General features: G+C 50.9%; 2 protein-coding genes across 2 annotated transcripts; one reads left to right on the forward strand and one right to left on the reverse strand.

Annotated features, from left to right (window-relative positions):
• Window positions 1-814: 814 nt before the first annotated feature.
• LOC122368023 (renalase-like) lies at window positions 815-20,961 on the forward strand. Its single transcript, XM_043341617.1, is given in 10 exon segments — window positions 815-863; window positions 4,833-4,956; window positions 5,701-5,803; window positions 7,738-7,918; window positions 10,102-10,222; window positions 17,730-17,903; window positions 18,678-18,847; window positions 19,189-19,204; window positions 19,207-19,367; window positions 20,075-20,961. Coding segments are annotated over 8 exon segments (1,035 nt in total). The 5' UTR covers window positions 815-863; window positions 4,833-4,835; the 3' UTR covers window positions 19,356-19,367; window positions 20,075-20,961.
• Window positions 20,962-22,435: 1,474 nt separating this feature from the next.
• Window positions 22,436-24,453, reverse strand: LOC122368025. Its single transcript, XM_043341618.1, has 3 exons — window positions 24,254-24,453; window positions 23,807-23,896; window positions 22,436-23,462 (listed from the first exon to the last, which is right to left on the reverse strand). The coding sequence occupies exons 1-3, from the start codon at window positions 24,451-24,453 to the stop codon at window positions 22,436-22,438; spliced, it is 1,317 nt and encodes a 438-aa protein (XP_043197553.1).
• Window positions 24,454-25,309: the final 856 nt, after the last annotated feature.

The following is a 25,309-nucleotide window of genomic DNA, read 5'->3' on the forward strand; positions in this document are numbered from 1 at the left end:
TACTGCAGTTGTGCAAGTTTGCCGCCTCGACGATGTATTTTTGGTCGCTTTGTATGTATTTTCCTGGTCCTGACCAACACAGACACAAGTCCCGTCAGGCAGTGCATGAAGGCTCACGCTGCCTTTTTTTGTGGACCTGTGCGTAATCAGGACGCTTGGGCTGAGGACCCCTCCAATGCCCAAATACGATCCATAGCATCACGATGCATCACAGCGGCGTGGAATCAAACTGGAATCAGGAGCAGAGCAATGACTCTATGCTCCGAACCGGTCGACAACCACTAGCTACAGAGCGCTGAGACTCGGGGGGTGGGGGGGGGGGGGGAATCGCGGGGGCCTCCATTCTACAGAGGGCCTTTTCTCTACTGAGGAGTCAGAGGGGCCCTGATTTGATTTTGGCTGATTCCATCCGGATGCCCTGAAAACCCCAAGGGGGAAGGGGCGAAGTGCGAACCGTCCGCCCCCCCCCCCCCGCCCGGGTACGCCCCTGAATGGTAGGTAACCATTTTCATCTCGATCACCACCGAATGGTTACTTGCTGATTCATATGTGATACGACGGTCGGTGTATGCGATAAGTGAAAACGTTAAGTTGACCTTTAAAGGTCACCGAGGTCATCTTAGGTCACAACAATCAAAATCGATGCTAAAATGCATTATTGCGATAGGAATGGTCATATTTGCGTCTCACTTATCGCGGTGCATGTGTGGGGAATGGCTGCTGCAGTATAGCATTACCCTCATAGCAGCGTTTTAAGAGCATTTTCTTGAATTTGATACTGGCGCACACGCGCGCATATTACGTTACTTGCGCACCAATTTTGACGCGCGCGTGGCTGGGCGAGTAGTGGAGTCACCGCGGCGGTTAGTTTTCTTTTTATTAGCTAATTATTATCCATAACCTGAGCATTTAATGATTATAATAATCGTCATGTGTCGTATATGTAGTCAGTAGTGTATCATTTAAAGGGACACTCCCACCTTAACATTAGTTTTGAGTTGAGATAGCCAAATTGGTGGCCATGGCCTGCAAATACCGGTTTGGGCACTCACAACATCGACAAATGCTTTAATTCGGAGATATGGAATTTCAAACTTGCAGTTTTCGGATTCTAAGGGGCTAGTGCATTGGTATGCCCCCTTAGAATTTGTGACGTCAGCGGAGATCTAACGATTTTTAAATCTTTTACTAAAACATTTGGTAGCACGCGGTGGTATATGCTGCTTTGCGCGCAACAACTGCCGCACTTTCAAATAAAGTCGCTAGGAACAGTGGAGATCCCAAAAAGTAAACAAAAGTAAAAGACTAATATCTTGAAAACCGGTGAATATTTTTCGATGAAATTTGGTAGATATTCGTTTTCGCTCTTTCTGAACCGAGCGACATCACTTTCGTGCCAATTCATTAACTTTTTTGAAGGTGGGAGGGTCCCTTTAAGAGTTTGTTGGAAATCAGAGGAACTTTGGAGCCAGACTGGAAAAAGCGCATGCGCCGAATTCAGCGCATGGCGGCGGACACATTTTTCGGCGCAGGGTGGTTGCATAATTTTTTGGCGAAATACAATCACCAAATTTATGCGGTACGCTGCTCAATCTAGTAGCAGATTCGCCCCCCAGGCGGCTCTGGAGAGGTTTCGGGACGAGACGTCCCCGCCCCGGTCGTGGCGTGCTCGAACTCGTGAGCCGCTCGATCTCAGCGGAGAAGCGGCTGCCCATGGCCCAGTTTCACCAGGTGCTGTAAACTTAATTTGGAGTAAAATACCCAACTACCCCACTACATAACTACAAGTATACTACCCCGAAATTAAGTTTACATAACTTGGTGAGCTTGAGTCAAGTGCCCAGCCTCACCAAGTTAGGTTAACTTAATTTTGGGGTAGTACCTATTTTTTGCAGTTACAGAATGGGGTAGTTTGGTGTTTTACCCCAAATTGAGTTTACCGCACTTGCTGAAACTGGGCCCAGGTGAGGCCTCAACCCTCGGCGTGGAGATAGGTAAAGAAGACCTTGTTGAACATCGCCAAGCGTCGTTAAGCAATATCGCATTGGGTTCTTGCCCACTGCGGTATCGAGGGGAATGGGAGCGCGGCCGGCCTGCCCTCGAACGCCCACTCGCTGACCAGGGCGGTTCACTGTGCGGCCTCGCATCGCACTGTGCGGCGCAGAGCGCGACAACTGCTCAGAATCACTATTCATTTCAAGCCACTCCTCGGGAGCACGCCGCCGCTCCCTATCCCCGGAGAGGACCGAGAGGATGCCATTTCGGTGCACCAGATGAGGGCGGGCCAATGGGGCCGCTCGCTCCAATACGGCACCGAATCGGCTGTCTCCACTCCGCGGCGTGCCAGCAGTGCCCAGACAAGCGGTGCCCCGCGGCCGGGCGCTCTGCGCCGTGTGCCGAGAACAGGGTGATGTGCCGGAGCACATGCTGTTCCGCGGCCCGGCCCTCGCTGACTCCCGCCAGCCTGAAACATACTGCTCCGCCGATATTAACATCGGTACAAATTTGTGGCCCGGAACTCACGGCTCCAGCTTTGTTTCACGGCATGAAGCTAGAGTGCGCTAAGACTATTGAGCAGGGATGCGGAGCCGTGGAAATTTCAGACGGCTCCGGCTCCGGCTCCGGCTCCGGAGAAAAAAATCGGCTCCGGCTCCGGCTCCGGCTCCGGGTGAAATGTCAAGGCGGCTCCGGCTCCGGCTCCGGCTCCGAGTAAAATGATCCGGCTCCGGCGGCTCCGGCTCCGGTGGCTCCGGCTCCGGCTTCTACTCAGTACACCCCTACGCGATCCATAAAATACGGGTGGAAGAAAAAAGGCGATGGGATTGGTACACGGTACACGCTGCTTCTGTATTCGTATAACAAGGCTATTTTGAACACCACATTGTTTTACGCCTTGTACTGTCAAACCGAATTAGGTAAATAATTGTTTCCTGTTCTACTGTTATATATGTTTCCTCTTAAGAAAAGGAGCCGGAGTCGCCCCCTTTTTTGACGGCTCCGGCTCCGGCTCCGGCTCCGGGCTATATTGTTTCACGGCTCCGGCTCCGGCTCCGGCTCCGGGCAAAATATGCCGGCTCCGGCGGCTCCGGCTCCGGCTCCGGCTCCGGCTCCGCATCCCTGCTATTGAGGTATTGGGTTTCCGTGGAAATAAAAAACTCATTTGGACGGTCAAACATGGGGGAGCGTACAAGGCCCCGGAACAATCTGTCTGGTTCATATAGCCTTGATGGGTAGATGTGCACATTTTTTTTTATATATTTAGTCCGAACCTTTTGATAGGAAGGATTCGCAAGGACAGAGCCACCGCTAAGCGAAGCTTGTTGCGGTGACCCTGCCCTCAACCCTCCGATCGCGCAATTCCGGTTCTATGGCAGAATTTAGAGTCCAAAGTTTAACGTGCGCACATAGCCGCGCACGGCCGGTCCCCTCACTGACTTCGCCTGGCTACGGCCTGCCACCAACCGCAACCATACCTGTCAGGAGGCCCATAAATGTCAAGCGCCCGTCGCGCTTCGAACCCGGACTGTTATAACCGGGAACGCGTGCTCTCACCACGCGGAGTCCAACGCTCTACCAACTGAGCTATGGGACCGGCACATGTGTTTTATATAAAAAGGGTTTAATTTTCGCACAAATGGGCACCTAACTTTTGGCGCAAATCACACAGAAATTTAATTTCAGCGCAAAAGCCGAATTTCGGCGCAAGAGAGTCTCACGGGCGTCCAGCGTTGTGTATGGATGTTTTCCAGTCTGGCTTTGGAGCTTGGAGAGAAAGCCCTGCGCCCCTGCGGCATCTAATTTCTCTTTCGGTATGAGTCACATTCCAGGGCTCTGTTTCACTGGTGATAGCAGCACGCTGCTATTACACGTGTCAAATTGGGTTTCCATGGAAACATCAATAAACCATGGAGTCGTCAAACTGTGTGATGTCATCAAATATTGCTGCTAACATCTTCACGGCCGTGCGATCAAACAAATGTATCAAACGCATTCAAGGAGACAGCAACTCTGTTCCAAACGTAGCTATGAAAAAGCTCACGGATTACACGAAACGTCATAAGTGTGACGTCATCACATTACGTCAGCTCGCGCAATTTGATAGCAGCGTGCTGCTATCACCGGTGAAACAGGGCCCTGTATTTCTCAGGACTGAGTAAGACAAACATTTTATGCATCACATCACTCACAGTTCACACTTAACACCACACCCTACATATCCATGGTGGAGTCTGAAAACGGCGCTGAAGGGCATTTTTTAGTCATTTGATTATTGGGATATTCTTCCCCTCTTGGTGCCTTTAACAGGCTGATTGTCATGTGATAAGATCAAGCGAATTTAAAATCCTTAATCAAATCGCCCCAGGCGTCCTGTTTTGGGCCGCAGTACTAACTGGATTATTCGCCGGCTTGCCGCCGGTGCGCTAGCAGTGCTTAGTAAATATCAATGCTAGATATAAAAGGCTAAATATATATATATATATATATATATATATATATATATATATATATATATATATATATATATATATATATATATATATATATATATATATATATATATATATATATATATATATATATATATATATATATATATATATATATCTATTTATTTCTCTGTTAGTGCCATTTTTGTGTTTATATCCATCTGTTACCGTGCTTTTATTTTTGAAAGCATAGGAGCTATCGTACGTCGCTGACTGAATCCACTTGTTACCAAGGCCCCCTGTTTTCAGATTCCACCCCTATCCACGCCTGACTTCTAACTATCATAGTATGATATGATTGTGATCACCACCCATTTACTTGTGCCCCACACGTTTTCTCGCCAGGTCATGACTCCACGTGTGTTGGTGGTGGGCGGCGGACTGACGTCCGCAGTGACGTCATCCCTGCTCCGAGAGGAGCTGGGCAGCAGATGTCAACTGACGGTGTGGGATAAGGCACGGGGCGCAGGTCAGTGAGTGGGGGCACCGGCTGGTAGGAGTGGGGTGGAAGCTAGGCCAAGGGTTCATATTGTTCACTGGGGTACATGTCATGTCACTGGGGCGGGGGCATAGGAATGGTTCAAACAGGTCGGCTAGTTTTTTTTTTTTGCAGGCCAGTGTTTTGGGTCAGTTGGTACTTGATAGATGTAACAGGTTGGTTAGGCGTGCAGCTGATGTGCAGTGCATAGCTCATGGTGCAAGTAGCTATCTGCACAGCCATGATTAGGTGAATTAAAGTGTCTGAGGGAGTTTCAATGTCGAGTCAATAGAGTGAATGACAGGATGAGCAACTGAGTGAGTGAAGGATTGAGCAGATGAAGCGAGAAAAGAAACGAGTGTCTCTCCATCTCTTCTTTGACACAGGTTTGTTTGTTTTGTTTTGTTTTGTTGGGTTAGGCCCTTTCGGTCTGGCAAGACCATTTCAGAGCCGGGAGGATGATAAGATATAGGGGGAGACATTGGTCTGGGCAGGCACCCTAGTGAGTCGCCGGGGCTGAGCCCGTCCAGAGGACAGGCCACCCAGCCCCAAGGCACTCACTGCACCCGGCTACGGGGTGCGCTCCCTCGGGAGCAGCGGTGCCGCTCCAAATCTGACCTCTCTGTGCCCTCAGGCGGTCGTATGTCGACCTCTCGCGGCGGGAAGGGGGGGGGGGGGGCGGTGGCACTATATGTAACCCTATGATCCCTCTATCTGACCTGTCTGTGCCCTCAGGCGGTCGTATGTCGACCTCCCGCGGCCCAGAGGGCTGTGGCACCGTGGACCTTGGAGCACAGTACATCACTGTGACACCACAGTTCCAGCAGCTTCACAACAAGTGAGTGTGAATTAGGAAAGGCTTTGTCACATGCAGGGGCGCGGGAACTACTTTCCGACTGGGGGGGGGGGGGGCACACCATAATAGAGATCAACCTAGGGTACCCCCAAATCTAGTTTTCTCACCGGTTTTAGGCCACTTATTTTTCACCCCTCGGCTTTTTCAACAAAAAAAAGAAAAAACATTTGCAAAAAAAGTGTGGTATTCCGTCTCAAAGCTGTGGGGGCACCGCCCCCACGGCCCCAGAGTTGGGGGGGGGGCAAGCTGCCCCCACTGCCCCCCCCCCCCGGCTCCCGCGCCTATGGTCACATGCATGCTACTTTTTGTGGTAAATCGGTATCTATTATGTGCTGTGCCTGTGTGGCTTGCTGGGCCCCTTTGTTGTTTTGCGCATGCTTCATTAGTTAACACGCGCACCGACGGGGGTCTGCGCCAACTTAGTACCGACGGATTAGTCAAGATAGGAACAAACTAAGGGCATTATCGTGATCCTCTCGTCAATCCGCATCGAATGATATATACAGGGTGTCCAGAAAAAAAAGATACTACGGAAATTAAGTCGCATTTATTAACGCACGTGCCGATTTTTTTTCAACTTCATGTGCTTATAGTGCAAGATTTGGCAAAACTCATGAGCACTGTAATGCGTCGTTGGAAAGTTGTCTGCCTGCCCTCCGAGAGGGTCAACATGACCATCAGTCACCTGCCGACCGTGCTGGTGCTGGAGCTGATCCGCCGGAAGGCCGCTCACATTGAGTATCTGCTTTGAGGAGCTGCCGCGACTAACCAAAGGGTTTACATGCCATGTGGCACATGCTGTCTGTTTTGCCATATTTTTGCGAATACAAGCATGTGCCATTTTAAAATGTGCGGTGTTTATTTTCGGAATTACAGCAAAAAATAATAGTATCCGTTTTTTCTGGACACCCTGTATGTTGACCTCGAAAGATCAAGGTCAAAGGTTGACCTCAGGTCACGTGACCTCGAGGTCATCATGTATATCATTCGATGCGTCTTGACGAGCTGAACACAATGAGACCATCCGCGCGGCTGTATCTTGTTCCTGTACGGAGTTATTGGCAAAAAAACCTTTGGTGACCTTTGATGACGTCATATGACCTTACAGCTGCCCAACAGCAAAACAGACCTCAAGGTAGTGAAGGTTGATCGTATATGAAGTCATGTCATATGGGGCCATTCCGACCCGTTTTAGTGGTAAAAACAGGGAGTTGATTTTTCCCCCATTGACTTATAATGGGGAGGTCGAGAAATTGACCTGACCTTAGGTCACCGATATCAAAATTCTGAGATAAACAAATTGTAGCTACTAATGACCTTATAACATCCTGCGACTTTCAAAGGCCTCCGACATCTACTGTAGCTCTGGCACGGTGACTAAGTTGCAAAAAAGTGACTTGAGATTGGGTCATTCAAAGTGACCTGGTGACCTTATCTTAAAAGTTAGGAGGTTCAAACTTGCACACCATGTGTAAAATTGATGAGAGAATAGTGGTACCAAATTTCGCGGCGCTACGCGCCGCGTTTTTCCCGCTATTCGCGAAAAACCTCAGGGGGGGGGGGCAGATATCCGCCCCCCCCCCGTCGGTGCGCGTTATGCAAGATGGCATCGAGCCTCTTTCACTCGCGAGCTACCTTTCAGTCTGTGATGTTCTGTTCCGCGATTTTCTCTCGCTAGTCAATGAATGATGCTCAATATTGTCGTGTAGACCGATTACCACTGATTTTATAGCACCGTCCCACTTCCCAGCAACTTGGCTGGTGACATGGACGCTACTCGACTCAACTTTCATTTACTCGCTCCCCGCCATAACACAAAATAATTGCGTCCCTCTAGGTCCTAGGATAATTGATTTCAAGGCATTCGTGACTAAAAAAGTGACGCCCAATTACCATCTCTCCTAACCCGTTTGCAGATTCTACTCCGAGCTACAGTTAGCAGGCCTGTTGGCGCCTCTGACAACCACCGTACAGGGTCTCCGCCCGGCGCCGGCCGGTAGCCAACACCTGGTCACTCCCCGTGGTACCAGCGCCCTAGTGAAACACTTCTTCAGCAGGGCCGAGGTCACACCAGAGTTTAATCAACGGGTGACTGAGGTGAGAATGAAAAAGATAGGGGTGAGAGGGCTGGTGACTGGCGAGTTTATGAGTAGCGAGAAGTAGTGAGAATTGTCGCGTATAGTATGAGATCACCAATGGGACAATAGGCGAGAGAAGTGAGAAATAGAGAAAGCCGACCTAAGTAGCTCAGTTGGTAGAACAGTGGACTCCCGGTAGTGAGAGCCCGGGTTCGAGACGCTCCGATCTTTGAGACTCCTGACGGGATGGTCTGCGGTTAGTGGGAGCAGCCGCAGCCAGTTGAAGTCAGTTGAGTGGGGCAGGCCGTGTCCGGCTTTGAAGGGCACGTTAAACTTTGGCATCCAAATTCTCCCGTTACCCAGAATTGCGCGATCGGACGGTATGAGTCGGGTCTCAGACAGAGACCCCGCTCTGTCAATCCGTCCATTCAAACATTCGAACTAAATTTATAGGTATTAAAAATTGTACCAACATTTGAGATTTAGAAGCAACGTTGGAAGTAAGGTCGGCGGTATTGGCAAAATTCGAATGATTGTACTGAAAAGGTAGGGGCAGATCAGGAGTGCTTTTAGAACCAGAAGTGAAATTAGTGGGGCAAGAACCTGAGGCTTGGTGAGATTATAATAGCAGGTCGCGAGTGCTAAAGGTACAGGATTATGGCTGGGCGTGTCAGCTAAAAGTAACTAGATAGTCAAGCTAAGAGCTGCTGAGAGCTTATGCCACTCGAGCCAGAATTGTATTTGCAGAGATTGCAAAACAGATATTGCAGGATGCTGGTTCCTTTTGTTTGAGCACTAGGGTTGCAAGGTCATAGCCAAGCATAGGCGGGGGAACGGGGGGGGGGGGCACCGTGCCCCCTTGATTTTGACTTGATTGTGCCCCCCCCCCCGTGCCATTTTAACCCTCGCCCTGGCAGGGCATTTTTCATAACACGGCTTGGCAGGGGGGGGGGGGGTCGATGCGACCCCCCCCCCTCGCGATTGGCTCCTATGGCACCTAGAAACACCAAATTTGGTAGGTAGGTGGGCCCCCTGGAGTTCTCGCCCCTGTGCAAATTTGGTTGCTCTAGGTCAATATTTAGCGGGGTTTTGGGGGGTATAAATGCAAAAATTTCGCTAAAAACAGGTCAAAAGTTTTTCGCTTATAACTTTTGATCTAATTAAGATAGAGCAAAAAGAAAAGCACCAGTGAACTCAGCGCGTCAAGGCGCGTCGAATGATATACTTTTTAGCTTGCTTAAGTGTACTTAAAGTTTTTCTTAAATTTTAAGTAAACTTAAATGAATAAATTAAGTTAAAGTTAACCAAATTGCATCATATCGCATATCATTCGATTCGGCTGATCACCAGGAACACAATGATACCATTTTTTAAGCTCTAGCGTCATTATATGCCAAGTTATTGGCAAAAACGTCATTTGACCTCAGTTGACCTCATTTGACCTGACCCATGGATAAGTACACCAAACAAAGAAGCACCAAGTGACCTGCTGTTAAGTACTGTGGTTTCAAAGCACAAAGGTGATAGAACGAAGCGGATATCTCCAGTATTTTCCGAATTTAGTATTTTCCCATAGGCTTAACATTACGACGTAATGACCTCTAACTGACCTCAGGTCAGTGACCTCAAAAAACCCGAACTATATGTTATACAACTCGGTGAACTTAGCACATCCTGAAAGTTTGAAGGAAATCAGTGCAAAACTGTGAGTTGGACAGGTGCAAAAAGAAAATTGAAATTTGACCATGACCTTGTACCGGTTTTTCTGACCTGGTGACCTGACCCAAGGTCACCCGGACCTGAAATTTTCAGGTCATATGTAAAAAGGTTGCCCCATAGGCTGTGCCAAATTTGGCGGCGCTGCGCGCCGCCGTTTTTACGCTATCTCCGAAAAACCTTAGGGGGGGGGGTCGCATCGACCCCCCCCCCTGCCAGGGCGAGGGTTAACATTCGCCCAATGGGCGTTGCATGGAAGGAACGGGACCAAATTAAGTCGGTAGTGCCCCCCTTAATTGAAGGTGTTCCACCGTTACTGTAGCCAAGTTTACGGAATGACTCACGGTCACCCATAAGCTGAACCTGCGTTTCTGGCAATGCCTAGGGCCTTGGCAATGCCGTTCGACACTACTTAGTGTCTACTACCACCCGCTAGGCCCCATTGCGGCTGATTTCTGAAGCTGCGTTTTTGGTAGGTGTCAACAGATGGCGCGCAGTGCGTCCGTTACCACGGAAACCGGCCGGACTGAGTCGTTTGACGCCATTCTTCTCACAATGCCGCCGCCGCAAATTCTCGAGCTTGGAGGAACGCTGAAGAAGGATATCGGTAAGTACATGGGTGTAGTTTTCCAAAAATCATTGGGGGTGCTCAATAACTTTCAGAAAGGCATGCCATAGTTTTTGTAGTTTTTTTTAGCTGTTCTTTTTTTACTGTAACCATCAGGCATCATGCAAGAAATGATGTTAAATCGGTTCGAGAGCTTGTTTTAATAGCGCCACTGTAAAACAATTTTGGCTCACCCAATGGGGGGCTGGGGTCTCCAGCCGAACGCGCGGGGCTGGGGGGGGGGGGGTAAATTTTACCCCCTGTTATCTCCCGAACTAATGGTCGGATTTGGAAAATTCTAGCGCCAATCGAAAGATCTCATCACGAATAACTAAAAACATGTACTTAATTTAAAGTTTGAGGTGAAGGTCAAGGTCAGGTCAAGGGTACAAATTGCAAGTTTCTACAGTATCGGCCTTGCACCGTAGTTGCCGAAGAATGGAGTCATGGACTGAGACTGATTGCCCAAAACGTGTTTGGGCCTGACCTTGGCCATAAGTTTGGCAGGCCAGATTTTGTACTGGACCATTTTGAGTCAACTTTGAGAAATACATAACGTACAACGCTGGTAAAATCGTTGCTATAGGTATAACACAGTTTACCCGCTCCGGGTGTGAGGGAGGGGTGTGGGACAATGAGTGCACTGACGTGGCGCCCTCGGAGGGCCGGTATGAGATTAAAGCTCAGCTACACTAAGGGCTTGTGTGGTGCCTTCATTTATCGGTGGCACCCTCAGAATCACCGGCGTAGGGCCCTCAGAGCCGCCGGTAAGGGAGGCACCGGTGTGGGGCCGCCATGCAGGTGCCGGTGTGGGCGATCAGAGGTGCTAGTGTGATTCTCTCAGAGGCGCCGATGAGGGTCCTTACAGGCGTTGCTCCGGGCCCTCATAGACGCTGGTGTAGAGCCGTTACAGACGGGTGTGGGGCCTTTAGAGCTGCTGACGCGAACTGTCTACAAGTCGGCAGGGGGTCTCAGTGACCAGCAAGGGGTCCTTAGGCTTAGGCCGGCAGAAGAAGTCCTGCGGGGTCCTAGAGACCGGCATGGTACTGTCAGACGCCGGTGGGGCCCTCAGGGTCACCGTTGTGGGGCCCTCAAGTCATCAGTGGGTGGCCTTTATATGCGCAGGTGTTGGGTGGGTCCTCAGAGCCGCCGATAGGCACTGGCTTTAATAGGCACTGGTGTAGGCACTCGGAGTTGGGGGTGTGAAACCCTCAGACACACCGGTGTGGGCCCTCATAGGCACCGACGAGGGCCCCATAGTTGCCGTTATGGGGCCCTCAGAAAAATAAGTGTGGGACCATCACAGGTGGGAAATGCCCCTAGAACTATCCCCTCATAGGCCGGTAAGACCTCTCAGAGGCCAGTAACGGGCCTTTGGAGACCACCGAGGTGTCCTTAAAAGCCGCAAGAGGCCCTCAGAAGTCGGCGTGGGGCCCTTATGGAGACCTTAGTGTGGCTATTTAGGGCCCATGAGGTGCTCTAACGAGCCCCACGGGGCCCTTCTAAGTAGAAATATGGCCATAACCCTCAGCGGTCAAATGGCGCCGCAGGGCCTCTCGGACCCGAGGGTCCCTTTGAGCCCGATGGGGGGAGGGGGTGCGTGTCCCCTTAGACCCCTAGCTATGCCACTGTTTCATATGCATCATGTCAGGTATTTTAGGCTCGCCCCCCCCCCAAACTTGAAAATCGTTCCCGGGCCCCTGATTACGAGCGAGCGAGCGCAGCGAGCGAAGCGAGTCTTTTCAATATAACGGAAAAATCTCAGTATGAGCGGCCCAGCCCGGCCCGGCCTGTAACGCTTTTGAGAGGCTTATATCTCAGCAACCGCTGAACCGATTGGCCTGCGGTCTTTTTTGCTGGGTAGCCCCATCCCTTCTACCCCGTAATTGACTACTTTTGATGCATCTCAGTGACCGTCGTGGCACGTGCCACGTGAAAAGTCAAAGGTGTTCAAGCTGTTTTGCAAAAGTAGTGATTTTGAGAGGCTCATATTTCAGCGGCCGCTTGGGCGATTGATTTGCGGTAATTTTTGTAGGGTAGCAGCATCCCTTCTATCAAAAATAGGATACTCCCGATGCATGTGGGTCACCCCCAGTGCACGTGCAAAATACAACAACGAGAGGTGTCAAATTTGTTCCCATTTTAATAACTCGGTAATTACTGGGGCGATTTCGCTGAAACAATTGGCATACAGGTAGGCACCCACCAGGCAATGTATTCCCATGTGTTGCGGTTAAGGTGCTACTGCACGTGCGCACGTGCAGGGGGCGCTTCCAGATCTCGAGAACGGCTGGGCCGATTGCGCTTAAATTTGGTACACGGTTGGGGACCAGTTAGTAGGGTGCCGTGCAAAAGTCAGTTTGGACCCCGTTTGCACGTGCGCACGTGCAGAATGCCGCTTTCAGATCTCAGGAACGGCTGGGCCGATTGCGTTCAAATTTGGTACACCGCTAGCGACCGGTTAGAAGGGTGCTTTGCGCAAGCCCGTTGGAAGTACCCTCTCGCCTTTCCGCACGTGCAGGGCTCACTATCTCGCTCGCTCGTTCTTCGCCCAGAAGGCGTTTTACTGGTAATATCAGATGTAATGTTAACACAAATATCATGCATCTTAATTTGTGGTGATTTATTCAATGTATATTCTCTTAGTCACTGAATTGAGTAAGCATAGTGGGCTTGCGAATAATATTCAAGTTTGTTTTTACTCTTCAAGACCACCGAAGGCCTATGCCATGGCCCTCGTTTCGTTCGACCAAAATTCTACCGGTTTTAGAAGAGCTCCACCAGCCAATCACACGGCTCGGTCGTCATCTACCGCCTCACGCGCTGCACGTTTCACCGTCGTCGACTCCGACGGTCGTCGGACACTCGGACCAGTGGCGAAACCCTCATGGACAGACCCATTAATCTCCCGCCCAGCGGCGGAGTAAGGCAGCACTGCAGGGGGAGACGGGCCGGCCGCCACGTCCAGGCGCGCCGCAGACGTGCCATAGAGTACGAGCGGCGCCCGAGCCGCGGCCGTGTCCTGATCCCCCTAACAGGCAGCCCCGGACCCGCCCATGCAGGACGAGACCGGACGGCTGAACCCCGGGATGGGCCGGGCCTGCCAGCGGACAGCAGCCGGCAGGAAGGCGTTGGGGCCAGTGGGTCCCGCCGTGTAGAGCGCCACCCTTCACGTGGTGAAACCAACCGATGTCTGCCCCGGCACACTCTAAGCATCGGTCATTCATACATCAGTGGAAAGCCAGCTGACAACACGTACGACCGGGCTTACCTTCTAGCGGTGCGTGAGAGGGTGAGGGGTGGTGCGAATAGCAAAATCGCCCAGACCATCCGAAGCAGTCTCCCAGCGCGCCTGACACATTTGGTCCGCCGCTCACATCAGCCAATCCGTGCCATTTGTGGATCTAACCGGCGGCCCCGTCCCATCGCCATTAGAGATGCAGGATACCAACAGCGAACGATCACGGTCCCAGCCCGACTCAGCATCGCGGAGACTCGCAGGGTACTGGGATCAGGGAAACAGCTAGCACCTGCCATCTTCCTGACCAACCCCACGTCACTCAACAATAAATTGGACGAGCTATACGCGAACATACTGGAGTATGCCCCTGACGTTGTCTGCATCTCGGAAGTCTGGCAGGTCGCTCAGGACAAGGCAAATTTCCCCGGCTTCAGCTTCTTTCAGCGACCCAGACTGCATCGTCGGGGAGGTGGCGTCGGCTGCTACGTCAGACAGTCCATTCCAGTGAAGCTACTGAATAGCCTCCAACCCTCTGAGGAAGACGTTGAAGTGATATGGCTTCAATTACGGCCTAAACACCTTCCGGCAGGTTCATCTAATATCTGCATCGCCACAGTCTACTTCCCACCAGGCTCGTGTGCAGAGCTGCGAGTGAAATACGAGGAGCACCTTCAGTTCGCCATTGATGAGCTCCGTACCCTGTATGACTGCCCTCGATTTATCATCTGCGGTGATTTCAACAGCTTTCCAGTTGAGTCCCTCTGCCGGCTCAATGGTTTGCATCAAATTGTAACAGCCCCCACGCACGGGGACTCAGTTCTGGACCTCATCCTGACCGATCTGGGTGACTATTATCACGAGCCTGTGATGCTGTCGCCCCTCGGGCGCTCCAAGCACGTCATCGTGCACGCTCGACCGCGCACCATCCAGCCGACACCGAGGGAACGAACGACCGTGCGAATGCTGCCGGACTCGGGAGTTAGAGCATTCGGCAGGTGGATCACAGCACATGACTGGACCCCCGTATATGAGGCGTCTTCCCCCGATGAACAGGTGGCGGTGCTGCAGTCAACGCTCTCCACTGCTCTAGACCGGTTTCTGCCTACCAAGACATTGCCAGTGCGACATCGAGGGAAGCCTCACATCACCGCCACCGTCCGACACGCCATTGCCCAGAAGCACAGAGTTTTCCGACTCGAGGGCATGTCCGACCGGTGGCGACATCTACGAAATAAGGCCACTCATCTGTGCCGCAAAGCCAAGGCGGAATTCTACGACAGGAAAATACGAGGATTGAGGACAGCAAAGCCGGCTACTTGGTACCGTCAAATCAAGAGTCTGACCGGCCGAGTAAAGAACGAACAGCTAAACTTCGCTGAGTATGAGACTGGTGGGGCGCTGGCGGAAGCGGTCAACCAGCACTTCGCATCTATCTCATCCCAGCTGCCGGCACTCAACCTGGAGGAATTCCCTGCCTACCTGCCGGCGGACGCACCCCCACCGGTCATCCGACGAGCTGACGTCCAGAGGGAACTGAGCAGCATCCGCTCCAACATCTCCACCACACCGAATGAGCTACCAGCACGGCTGGTCAAGGAGTTTGCCTTCGAATTATCGCAGCCACTCACTCACATCTTCAACTCCTCGCTATCCTCCGGAAAATTTCCGTCTGCTTGGAAGCTATCCTTCATCACCCCCATTCCCAAGGTCAACCCTCCAACCTCTTTCAACGATCTTAGACCCATTTCACTCACCCCGCTCTTCTCCAAAATCTTTGAAGGATTTTTGACAACCTGGATCATGGCTGACATTACCCCATCACTTGACCCACACCAGTTCGGAAACAGGCCAGGCTACTCTACGGTACATTACCTGATCTCGCTATATGACTTCCTGGCTAAGAACACAGACAGCTCTTCAAACGCTGCGGCCATCCTGGCGATCGATTTTTCCAAGGCCTTCGACCTGGTTAGCCATGATGTCGTGCTCAGGAAACTACTGGACCAGCAAGTTCGTCCCTCCATCGTGCCTACAGTAGCCAGCTTCCTCAACGAGCGGAAACAGGTCGTTCGACTTGGTGGCTCGAATCCTGTCTCATCAGAGCTCACTACCACGTGTGGAACGCCCCAAGGGACAAAAATCGCCCCGATTGCATTTTTGGCTCATATAAATGACTGTGCAGTTACCGAAGATCATCGATGGAAGTATGTGGACGACCTCAGTATCGGCATCCTGTCTCCTGCAAGAGATGCAAACATTGTCCTTCAGAAAGCCCAGACGGCCGCATCCACTCTGGAAACATGGTCAGAGAACAATCTCATGAAGATCAACGGAAAAAAAGTGTCATATACTCATCTGCAACTTCTCTCACAACACGGATATGGACGGCGCAGTAATCATTAACAACGAACCAGTACCTGTCGTCTCTACCATGAAACTTCTCGGAGTCCATATTACTTCTGACCTAAAGTGGACGGCAAATACAAATCATATCACAAAAAACGCCTCTCGCAGGCTGTTCATGCTCACAGTCCTCCGTCAGTTCCATGCAGATCTGAGCGATATCCGCGCCGTCTACATCAGCTTCATTCGTCCATGTCTGGAATACTGCTCTCAACTGTGGCACACGGGACTGACACAGCAACAAGCACAAGCAATCGAGCAAGTTCAGAAAAGAGCTTGCAAAATCATGATAGGATACGAAAACTACACCGACTACGCCTCTGCCTGCCAGCTCCTCAACCTCGAGACTCTGAGCGAGCGTCGCGATTCTGTCCTCTGCAAGCTGGCGGCCGACATCCTCGCCAACCCCGCCCACCCACTGTACCCGGGCGAGCAGCTGGCAAATGTGAGGCGCCCTCTGCGCCGGCAGCGAAAGTTTGTCGTACCGCGGGCCAAAACTGAGCGGTACAAAAAGTCCACTGTGCCTGTACTCATAGATCTAAGATCTAATGAACAAGATGTGATCCCCACGTAGATATGTTCGGAGCTCTTTTGAAATGCACTGTGTTTTTAATTTTTGTGATGCTTTTCACTTCTTCATGTGGTGCCACCATTGCACAGCTCGCCTCATGTACGGCCTTTTTACCAGTCGTTGACTGTCACGTGGTCAAATAAACCTTTATGTATGTATGTATGTATGTATGTAGCATAGTATTTGCATGATTCACTGGGCTCATTACAGTACTAGGAGATGGACATTCTGATTATTGAGGGCCTTGAGTCAGCTGGGAATGTTTTGAGGAGGCTGGGGGTGCTTTAAGAAGGCAGGGGGTGCTGAGCTCAGGATTGGGGGTGCTTGAGCACCCACAAAGAGATATAAAATTACGCTTATGGGTAAGTAGCAGTATAGGGCCTTGAGTAGGGAATTAGTCGTTATTACCTCGTAAGGTTGCATGGTCTTTTGGTTGTAAGGTCTTTGAGCTTGTTGTACAGAGCTTGTCTCGCCGCGTGAAGGATAAAGATGTTTTCTTTGAGCTTGTTGTACAGAGCTTGTCGGTATATGTCAAGTTTAGGTCCTAACTACAATTGTGACGCTGTTGATACGAATATGAAACAGCAAAAATTTTAGGTTTTAGGTTAGGTTAGGTTGTAGGTTTGTAGGTTTTAGGTTGTAGGTAGGTAGGTTTGTAGGTTAGGTTAGGTTAGGGTAGGTTGTAGGTTGGTAGGTTATAGGTAAGTAGGTAAGGTTAGGTCAGGTTTGATTATGTTTTTTTCTTTTATTTGCGAGACATATGAGTATCATTTTTGAATTCAGGATGTCAAATAATGTAAAAATATGAAAAATTTATCAATGAAATCTTCTTAGGACTTAAACTTGACATTTACCAGCTTGTCTCGCCGCGTGAAGGATAGAATAGACAATGAAACTTGCCCCATGCAAAGAAGTTAGAATACTACAATACCAAATATCACCTACAATTATTACAATCATTACTACAATACAATTATTTACATATTATTTTTGTGTTTTTATAGGGAGATTTAGGAATATTACAGCCTTCTTCGTCAGCTTCCCAATATAATGATAATACTTAAAGCTTGGCTCGTGTGTAAATCATTGCATGCCAAACATGAATCCGTCCTAGCTCGACAACAACATTTATAATCATGTTTCCAATGTGATAGCTTGTAATACAGTGTGCTTGCATGAATAATTAGGCAAATGTTGGCAATCTTATATGATTCCATGTCTGACACCTGCCTCATCATCGTTCATTCCATCAACAGCACTACCCCCATCTCTCCCCCTCTATTCGTCCCCAGAGTCAAACCCCGCACTATCTTCTGGCCTCCGCTCGGTTCGGTTCAGCTCCCGGTATGCCCTGGGTCTGTTCTTTGGCGCCGGGGGAGGCCCGAAGGTGGACTGGGGTGCCAAGTATGTATCGGACCACCCCGTGGTGCGGTATGTGGCAGTGGATAACGTCAAACGCGGACAAGGTGAGTGAATGAAAGGGGAAGGGGGGGGGGTGAAAGTTGTAAATTAATCATAATAAGGCGTTGGAATACGTTGGTGGATGTTGGTAATGGAGAGTTGTCGTTGCTGTTAAGCTTGGTTGTGGTCTGTTAAGTGTAATTGCGAGTTCAATCAGGCAATTATGGGATGACGTGGGGGTTATTGAAAGTCATCCGAGGTCGGTGGATCACTAGCAATCACTTGAGCGTTAGTTAAGCTGGTTGAAGGTTCATTGACTGTACATCATCTCTGTAGCTGTAGCGTGCATGTGTACGTGTACAGTACGTGGCGGGGCTGGTGCAGTTGGGGCTGGGCTGAGGGGGAGTGCTACCGAGCCATCATCAGCTGGCGATGAGATGCTGCGAGGTCGGATGGCCGACGTTGGCGCCGGCGGGTGGGCGGGCTGCGGGCAGAGCCAGTGGGGCACGGACGGGGCTGCCGTGCGCGAGACTGTGCATTCGTGGTGTGACATCAGACGAAAATCGCGAGGAATAGATTTGCTACAAATCTCATAGCTTATTAATAACTCCTCTTTATTGGACTACTCACTCTTCGTGTTTTTTTTTTATTTTAGTACAGGAAGTCAGTGTCACTAGATTTATGGTGAATTTCCTATGGTGAATTTCCTAGATTCACATTATTCCGTTTTAAATATTGATTTCGTCACTCAATGGGTAATTCCGTCGGCGATTTTTTGAAATAAACGAAAATAAATAAATTCGTTCTATAGGTTCTGACCGGTCGCCTCTGCCCGCCAGCCTCCGGTCCCAGTTCGGTGGTGGTCCACACCAGCGTCCAGTTCGGGGAGGAGCACGTCGAGAAGACGCCCGCCGAGGTGCAGCCAATCCTGGAGCGCCACGTCACAGAGCTGTTCCCTGATTGGCCGGCGCCCACCTCGGTCAAATGCCAGAAGTGGCGCTATTCGCAGGTACGACTGGTGAATGTGAGGCGAATTGTATTGAGTCGTGGTCGAAATAGGTTAGGCACTGACCCATTTGACCGCGTGACACACTTGACCCTTTACGACATTATCTGAGCCATAATCGCTGCTGACTCATCCTAACCAAGTGAGAAGAACTAAGTCATTAACCATAGGAAACACAATTCATCTGACAGTGTCTTACTCAGCGATCTGACTCAGTCTGACCCGATATTATGACGCGATATTTTGACCCCATACTGACTCCTTACTGACCTGATACTGACCCCATCTGACCCTATACTGACCCCATCTGACCCCATATTCTGACCCCATCTGACCCCGCTCAGGTGACGGAGCCGTTCCGGGCCGTCCCGGCCACGTGGTGCTCAGTGAGCAGCCCCTGGTAGTGGCCGCCGGTGATGCGTTCAACCGCTCCAACATGGACGGGTGTCTGGAGTCGGCTACCGGAGCGGCCCGGCTCCTGGTGGAGAAGCTACGTCAGAAGGAGGCGTAACCACCGACCCAGGTAGGTTGACTCGAGGCCCGAAGGTTCATCTCCTCCCTACCGTGGACTGGGTATCGCGGATAATTGTTCCTTCGCTCGCAGGATTGCATCATCGTATTGTTGATTTGTGCTGCTTCTTGATTGTGTACATTTTTTATCTGACTGAGCCAGAGATGGAATATCGGCCTTCATGATAGTAATTTGTGATACAGTTCTGGCAATTTCGAGAAAAAAACCTAACATTATTTGTAACAAAATGCAAAGACACTACTGATCCCAGCCGCGATGAAATCGGCATTACCTGTCTCGAGTGTCTCAATTTTGCTGATTTGGGTTGGAAACGACATCCAAATGAAAATTATTTTGCACGATCATCTCTAGCTGCTTTTAAGAGCAATTTACCACTCCCAATTTTACCTAGAAAAGCATCTGCATGGCTGGTCGTTTTACGTCCTACATTTACCACACTTGCATAGAAATTAATGCTATATTGATCCTTATTCCTCTCCTTTTGGGGTTATCTGACTGACGAGGCGACTTTCCACTCTCATTCCCTCGCCGATGACCACTTAAGTCCGCCCCCCGCCCCCCCCCCCCACCACTCTCATTCGCCCTGTTGAAGAGTAATTTCCCCTCTGACAACCAAGCTGAAATACTATTTTGGGAGCCCCCCCCCCCCCGTTCCACCGCCTATGCCTGACCCGCTCTGTGCGTCTTCTGTTTTTCAGGAGCCACTAGCAGTACCACAGACGGAGTCGGAGCGAGTTGGCGAGCGGAAAACAGACACCATAGCGGTTAGTCCTTAGTCTTTTCTCGGAATCTGGCTCAGATGAGGGATTGTTTGCGGTGATGGTCTTCAAATTAGACAGCCTGCAATTATGCGAGTCTACGGATTAGTCTACGGATCAGAGAGTCTAAATATCTGTAGTCTACAGTGAAGTGCCGCGGTGGTGATAAATTGACCAGAGACTTTACGAATATACCGAATGGTATAGTGGTAGGGTAGAGTGAACTCGTTTTAGGGATTGGGTATTTTTACATTTGTTTCGATGTGTCCCTTTGTAGTGTATTGAAGGATTCGCAATGGGGCATGGAAGGAACAATTAAAATACTTATCTGTTTCGAAAAATTAGGGTGACTTTTTGTGAATCTACTAGTAATTTGATGAGTGGGATGCAATTGATATCTGTCACCGGCACAGAGTATGTTAAACTCACATGTGCTCAACTCAGGACTTTTGACTTAAGTCAGACTGAACACAGAGGGCACTTCGTAGTTCCGGTTTGAAACGTGACTGCTGCTACATATTTACATAACTCACTACAGTATGGCAGCAACTCCAGTCATACATGAAAATATGTTAGTTGTAAATCTGTTAGTGCCTATGTAATAAGTGCTGTTCAGCCAGAACATCTCAACATCTGCTTTTACTGCACAACCAGTGTGATCCGGCGTTAATTTGGTAATACCTATGCTGCCGTGAAAAGGAAATCGATATCGTAGGTGACATTTTTAACATTTTACAAGAGAGCCGTTCTTATGTTCTGGTTAGTTTTAGTACCCTTGCGGACACTTGCGTTGCTTGAATTGGGATAATATAAGAGGTCGTCACGGTGTTTGCAATTTCACCATTAATTTAGTTAAACATGGTTTTCGCGATATTAAAAATAATTATATCTGAACCTGTTTACGTGTTAGCATTCACGAGGACAGAGCCCCGCTAAGCAGAGCTTGTTGCATTTGCCCTCTTCCCTCCGATCGCGCGATTCCTGAGCCTAGCTCATATACAATTTGTATGTCAGTAGGACGGGCGTAGGACGGAGGGGGCGTTTCCCTGCATTGCGGCAATTGACAGCCGTTGTCAGAGCCACTATGCCCTCCATTTTTCTCCCGACGGAGTGCTCAAACGCGCCAAGCTCTCGGATCAGGGACACTGCTTTACAGTGAGGGCTCACTGCAAGCATGCCATAGCAGGCGGTATATTGATGGCGCACTCCCCTTACTCGGCGCAGAAAATACCCGCGGCGAACCGTGTTGAAGGCATTCTTCAGTCAATTTTCACCATGTCACTTTCTGTTTCGAGCGCGCGACCGAAAGCCCGTGTTGCATGGGCAGCTGTCTCACATCCTCCCGGCGTACCGTATCCCAGCTGCGTGGGCCTCAGCTTTTCGCCCACTTCAGCCCTGCGGGCCTCAGGGCGAGCCCGGCCGCTAGCCTACGGTAGGCGCAACCAACAGCGATGGTCTTACACCACCGTCTGACTTGCGTAAAGTCATTTAGTGTATACTAACTCGATGCTAACTCGGTAACTCTAAGTAACTCGATCTTTTACTTAGCCGAGGGCAGCTAGGGATCCTGCCAGGGCTCTCCATCCCATTTGCCAGGGGTGGACGTCATCCCGCCCCAGGAAGACAGGGTCGAGGTTAAAGGCTTGGATGACAGTGGGCGCTTGGTGGAACTTTGAGCGCAAAATATTATTCGTCAGGTGGTGCCGACGTCGGTATGTAGCGCGGGAGACATCAGTGTCCCGCAGCTTCATTCGGTGCATGACTGGATATATGTGCAACCAACAGCGATTGGTCTGACTTGCTTAAAGTCATTATTGTGTACGATTGTGTTATTGTATTTGCATTGTAGAAAAGCCCTTTTGCTAGTTTCACTTTTGCTAAAGTGACACTTTTGGAAACTTTGGTGAAATGTACAAGGATGGCTATATGAACCCATCTGTCAGGCTGCTCTTTCCAAGAAGTATCACTTTACCGCAAAGCCAGTAAAGGGGCTCTATATGACCCGGACCCTGGCCTATGACAGCATTGTTTAGTTTCAAGTTTATCGAACGCACATAGCAGCATGCGGCCGGTCCTCTCACTGACTTCGGCCTGCCACCAACCGCAGCCATACCCGTTAGTAGCCTCATAAACACCGAGCGCCCGTCGCGCTTCTAACTCGGACTGTTGTAACCGGGAACGCGTGCTCTCACCACGCGGAGTCCGGCATGATAAAAGCACAGGTTTTCTTGGAAAAGCGTTTAATGAGCACTTTTACACTAGTACCGTCCTCTCGAGCTTGGTGTTCCGCGTTGCCGCTTGTCAACAGTTCTTCAGCGGTGCAACTCGTGTCTTGCTCATGATGAACGAGCAGTGATGCGTGCTGTCTGGTGAGGTCGTACGGAGATAAGCGACTGCTCCGAACGCTCCCTCTGATGCGTCGCAGAAGACATGAAGCTCGCGCGCAATTGTGTCACTTGATGTTGGACGGAGGCAGCGTGAGACACTGATGTTTCTCAGTGCTGGCAGTTCTTGGAGCCATTCTTCCCATTCTTTCTGCTCCTCACGATCCAGCTCGTCCCAGTCCAGTTGCTTGGTCCAGAGCTGCTGCATGAACATTTTGGCTCTGATGACGAAAGGCGCGGCGATCCCCAGACGATCGAAGATCGACGCAGTCCTTTGGAGGACTCCCCGCTTTGTCATCGGGACGCTTGAGTCTCGGAATCTGAAGCTCAGACTGTCCTTTTCAGCATCCCAAACCACTCCCAAGGCACCTTGTGTGGGCAGCTCCGCTTCTGTGAGGTCTAGTTCCGGCTGGGCGCGCTTCTCTCGGGGAATGCTCTCCAGGACGCGCCTCGAGTTGCTTACCCACTTGGATAGATGGAAGCCGCCTCGGGAGAGTGTCTCTGTCACCTGCTTCGTCGTCTTCAATGCATCATCTTCATGTTCTTCTGATCGTAAGAAGTCGTCCATGTAGAAACTGTTCTTCACAGTTTCCACGGCCTTCTTTGGTAGCCCGCAGTCTTCTCCATGGTCCGCGACTGTTCTTTGGAGGACGTAGTTGGCAGACGCTGGAGACGATTTGGCGCCGAAGATGGTCACCTGCATCTCATAGATGTCTGGTTCTCTAGTTTGATCCAGGTCGCGCCACAGGAAGCTGAGCGCAGGTCGGTCCTTCTCGATGACACGGACCTGGTGGTACATTTCTTGGATGTCTGCCACCATGCCGACTTTTTCTTCTCGGAAACGGAGCAGGACGCCGGTGAGGTTCTTCAGCAGGTCTGGTCCGGTCAGGAGTTTGTCATTCAGCGATGTTCCGTACGATCTGGCTGCCGCATCGAAGACTATCCTGAAGCGGCCTGGCTTATTGGGATTAGTCACGGCATGGTGTGGTAGGAACCAGCGTCTGGGCAGCCGGAGCTGTGCCTCCTCCCTGGACAGCTTTCTGGCGTGGCCCTTTTTTACATATGCATCGATCGTGGCCTGGTAAGCTGCGCTTTCTCTTCATCGTTTACCAGACGCCTATCGGTGCCGTGTAGTCTCTTTGTAGCCATCACCTTGTTGTCTGGAAACAGCGTGTCGTCGTCAGTCTTCCAGAGGAGGCCAGTCTCGTAACGGTTGCCGGTTAACTTGGTGGTTGTTGACTCTAGAAGCTCTTGCGCTCGACGGTCTTCTTTCGACTGTGACACTGACCGTTCATACTTGGCTCCGAAGGATTCAGTTGTCCACCAGTCCTTCTGCATTTTGTCTAGTTCCTCGTCAGCAGCGGAGCTTTTCTGGATTCTGGAGAAGATGGAAAAGGGAGTACCTCCATACCCTGATCCACAGGAAAAAAATGGCAAGCTGACCAACGGAACCTAACAGTCGGCGACGTAGTGCTATTAGCAGAGTCTGACACGCCCGAGGTCACTGGGCGCTGGCGCGCGTGCTGCAAGTGTTCCCGGGCCTGACGGCCGAGTCCGCGCCGTACAGCTCAAAACGGCGGCGGGTGGCCACTTTCGCCACTTTCGCGCGGCGGGCCCTGCGGGCTGAGCGCCGCGCGCCGCCACACTCGGCGCGGAGGGCCGCGAGCTCGGCCTCCGCCGCGCCCGCCCGCCGGTCCGCCTCTTCATGGAGCCGGGCGCTATACGCTGCCCGAGCCTCCGCCTCCTGCTGCCGGTCTCGTAGCCAGACCACTTCAGCTGCTGAGGCGCGGAGTTCCGCTGCGGCCGCGGCGGTATGGGTTCGTTCTTCTGCCAGCAGGGCGTCGGCGGCGAAAATCTCCGCTTCCAGAGCCGCTTGGCGCCCCGGCAGTGGCGAGAGCCGAGCCGCCGCCGCGGCCAGGTCGTAACGGAGGGCATCGTTGAGCCAGAACCCAAATGGAGACGGGCCCAGACAAGCCGCAACATCTGGGCCGCCCCACCGTCAGAGTCAAGCCAAGCCCGGTATGTGGCCCACCGGGCGGCGAGGACTTCGGCGCTGACTCGCAGGATTCTGAACTCAGAAGAAATATCGTCAGCTAGACTGTGTTAAGCTGAGTGAGAGGAGCAGCAGACACAAACATCAGCATGACAAACAAGAAACAAACTAGCTACGTACCTCTGCGCCTCCGGATCGTTTTGGTGGTTGCGGTCGATAGTGGGCAGCTGCCGAGCAAGTACTTGCTCCCGCCCCTCCTCGTCTTCACCAGATAATTCCCGGAGGTCTATTTCTAAAATGCAATGCGGGACGAAGCTGACATAGTCAGCTCCGCAGGATCGCTTCAAGCTCCAGGATGGCTTCTGGTCTGGCCATGACGCTGGCTGACGAAGGACTGACCAACCAGAGCCCCCGAACCAGTTAAAGTAAGGAAGGATGTTGTGCGTGTACAGTCTGTCTTAAAAGTACCGCGCAAAGTTACGGTGGATCCATCAAGCCTGACCGAGGAAGGGCCTGCTATAATTTGAAAGTCACCGAACCAATTGACCGGGGAAGGGACGAGGATGTCCATTGTCCATTGTTTCGGGGTGACTCAAATTTAGCAGTCCTTCATCGGTCAGGCTTGATGGATCCACCGTCACTTTGCGCGGTACTTTTAAGACAGACTGTACGTGCTAACCGACGCACTCACTCTTCATTCGTGTTTTGCTTTGTGATATGAGCCTCGTAACTCGCACATAACGGCCGTTTGTGTTTGGTAGTTTATTCGATTTAGGCGTGTGAATCGTACTTGTTTGA

This window comes from Amphibalanus amphitrite, unplaced genomic scaffold (genome assembly GCF_019059575.1).
Source record: "Amphibalanus amphitrite isolate SeventyFive unplaced genomic scaffold, NRLGWU_Aamphi_draft 000915F_arrow, whole genome shotgun sequence".
Lineage (NCBI taxonomy): Eukaryota > Metazoa > Arthropoda > Thecostraca > Balanomorpha > Balanidae > Amphibalanus > Amphibalanus amphitrite.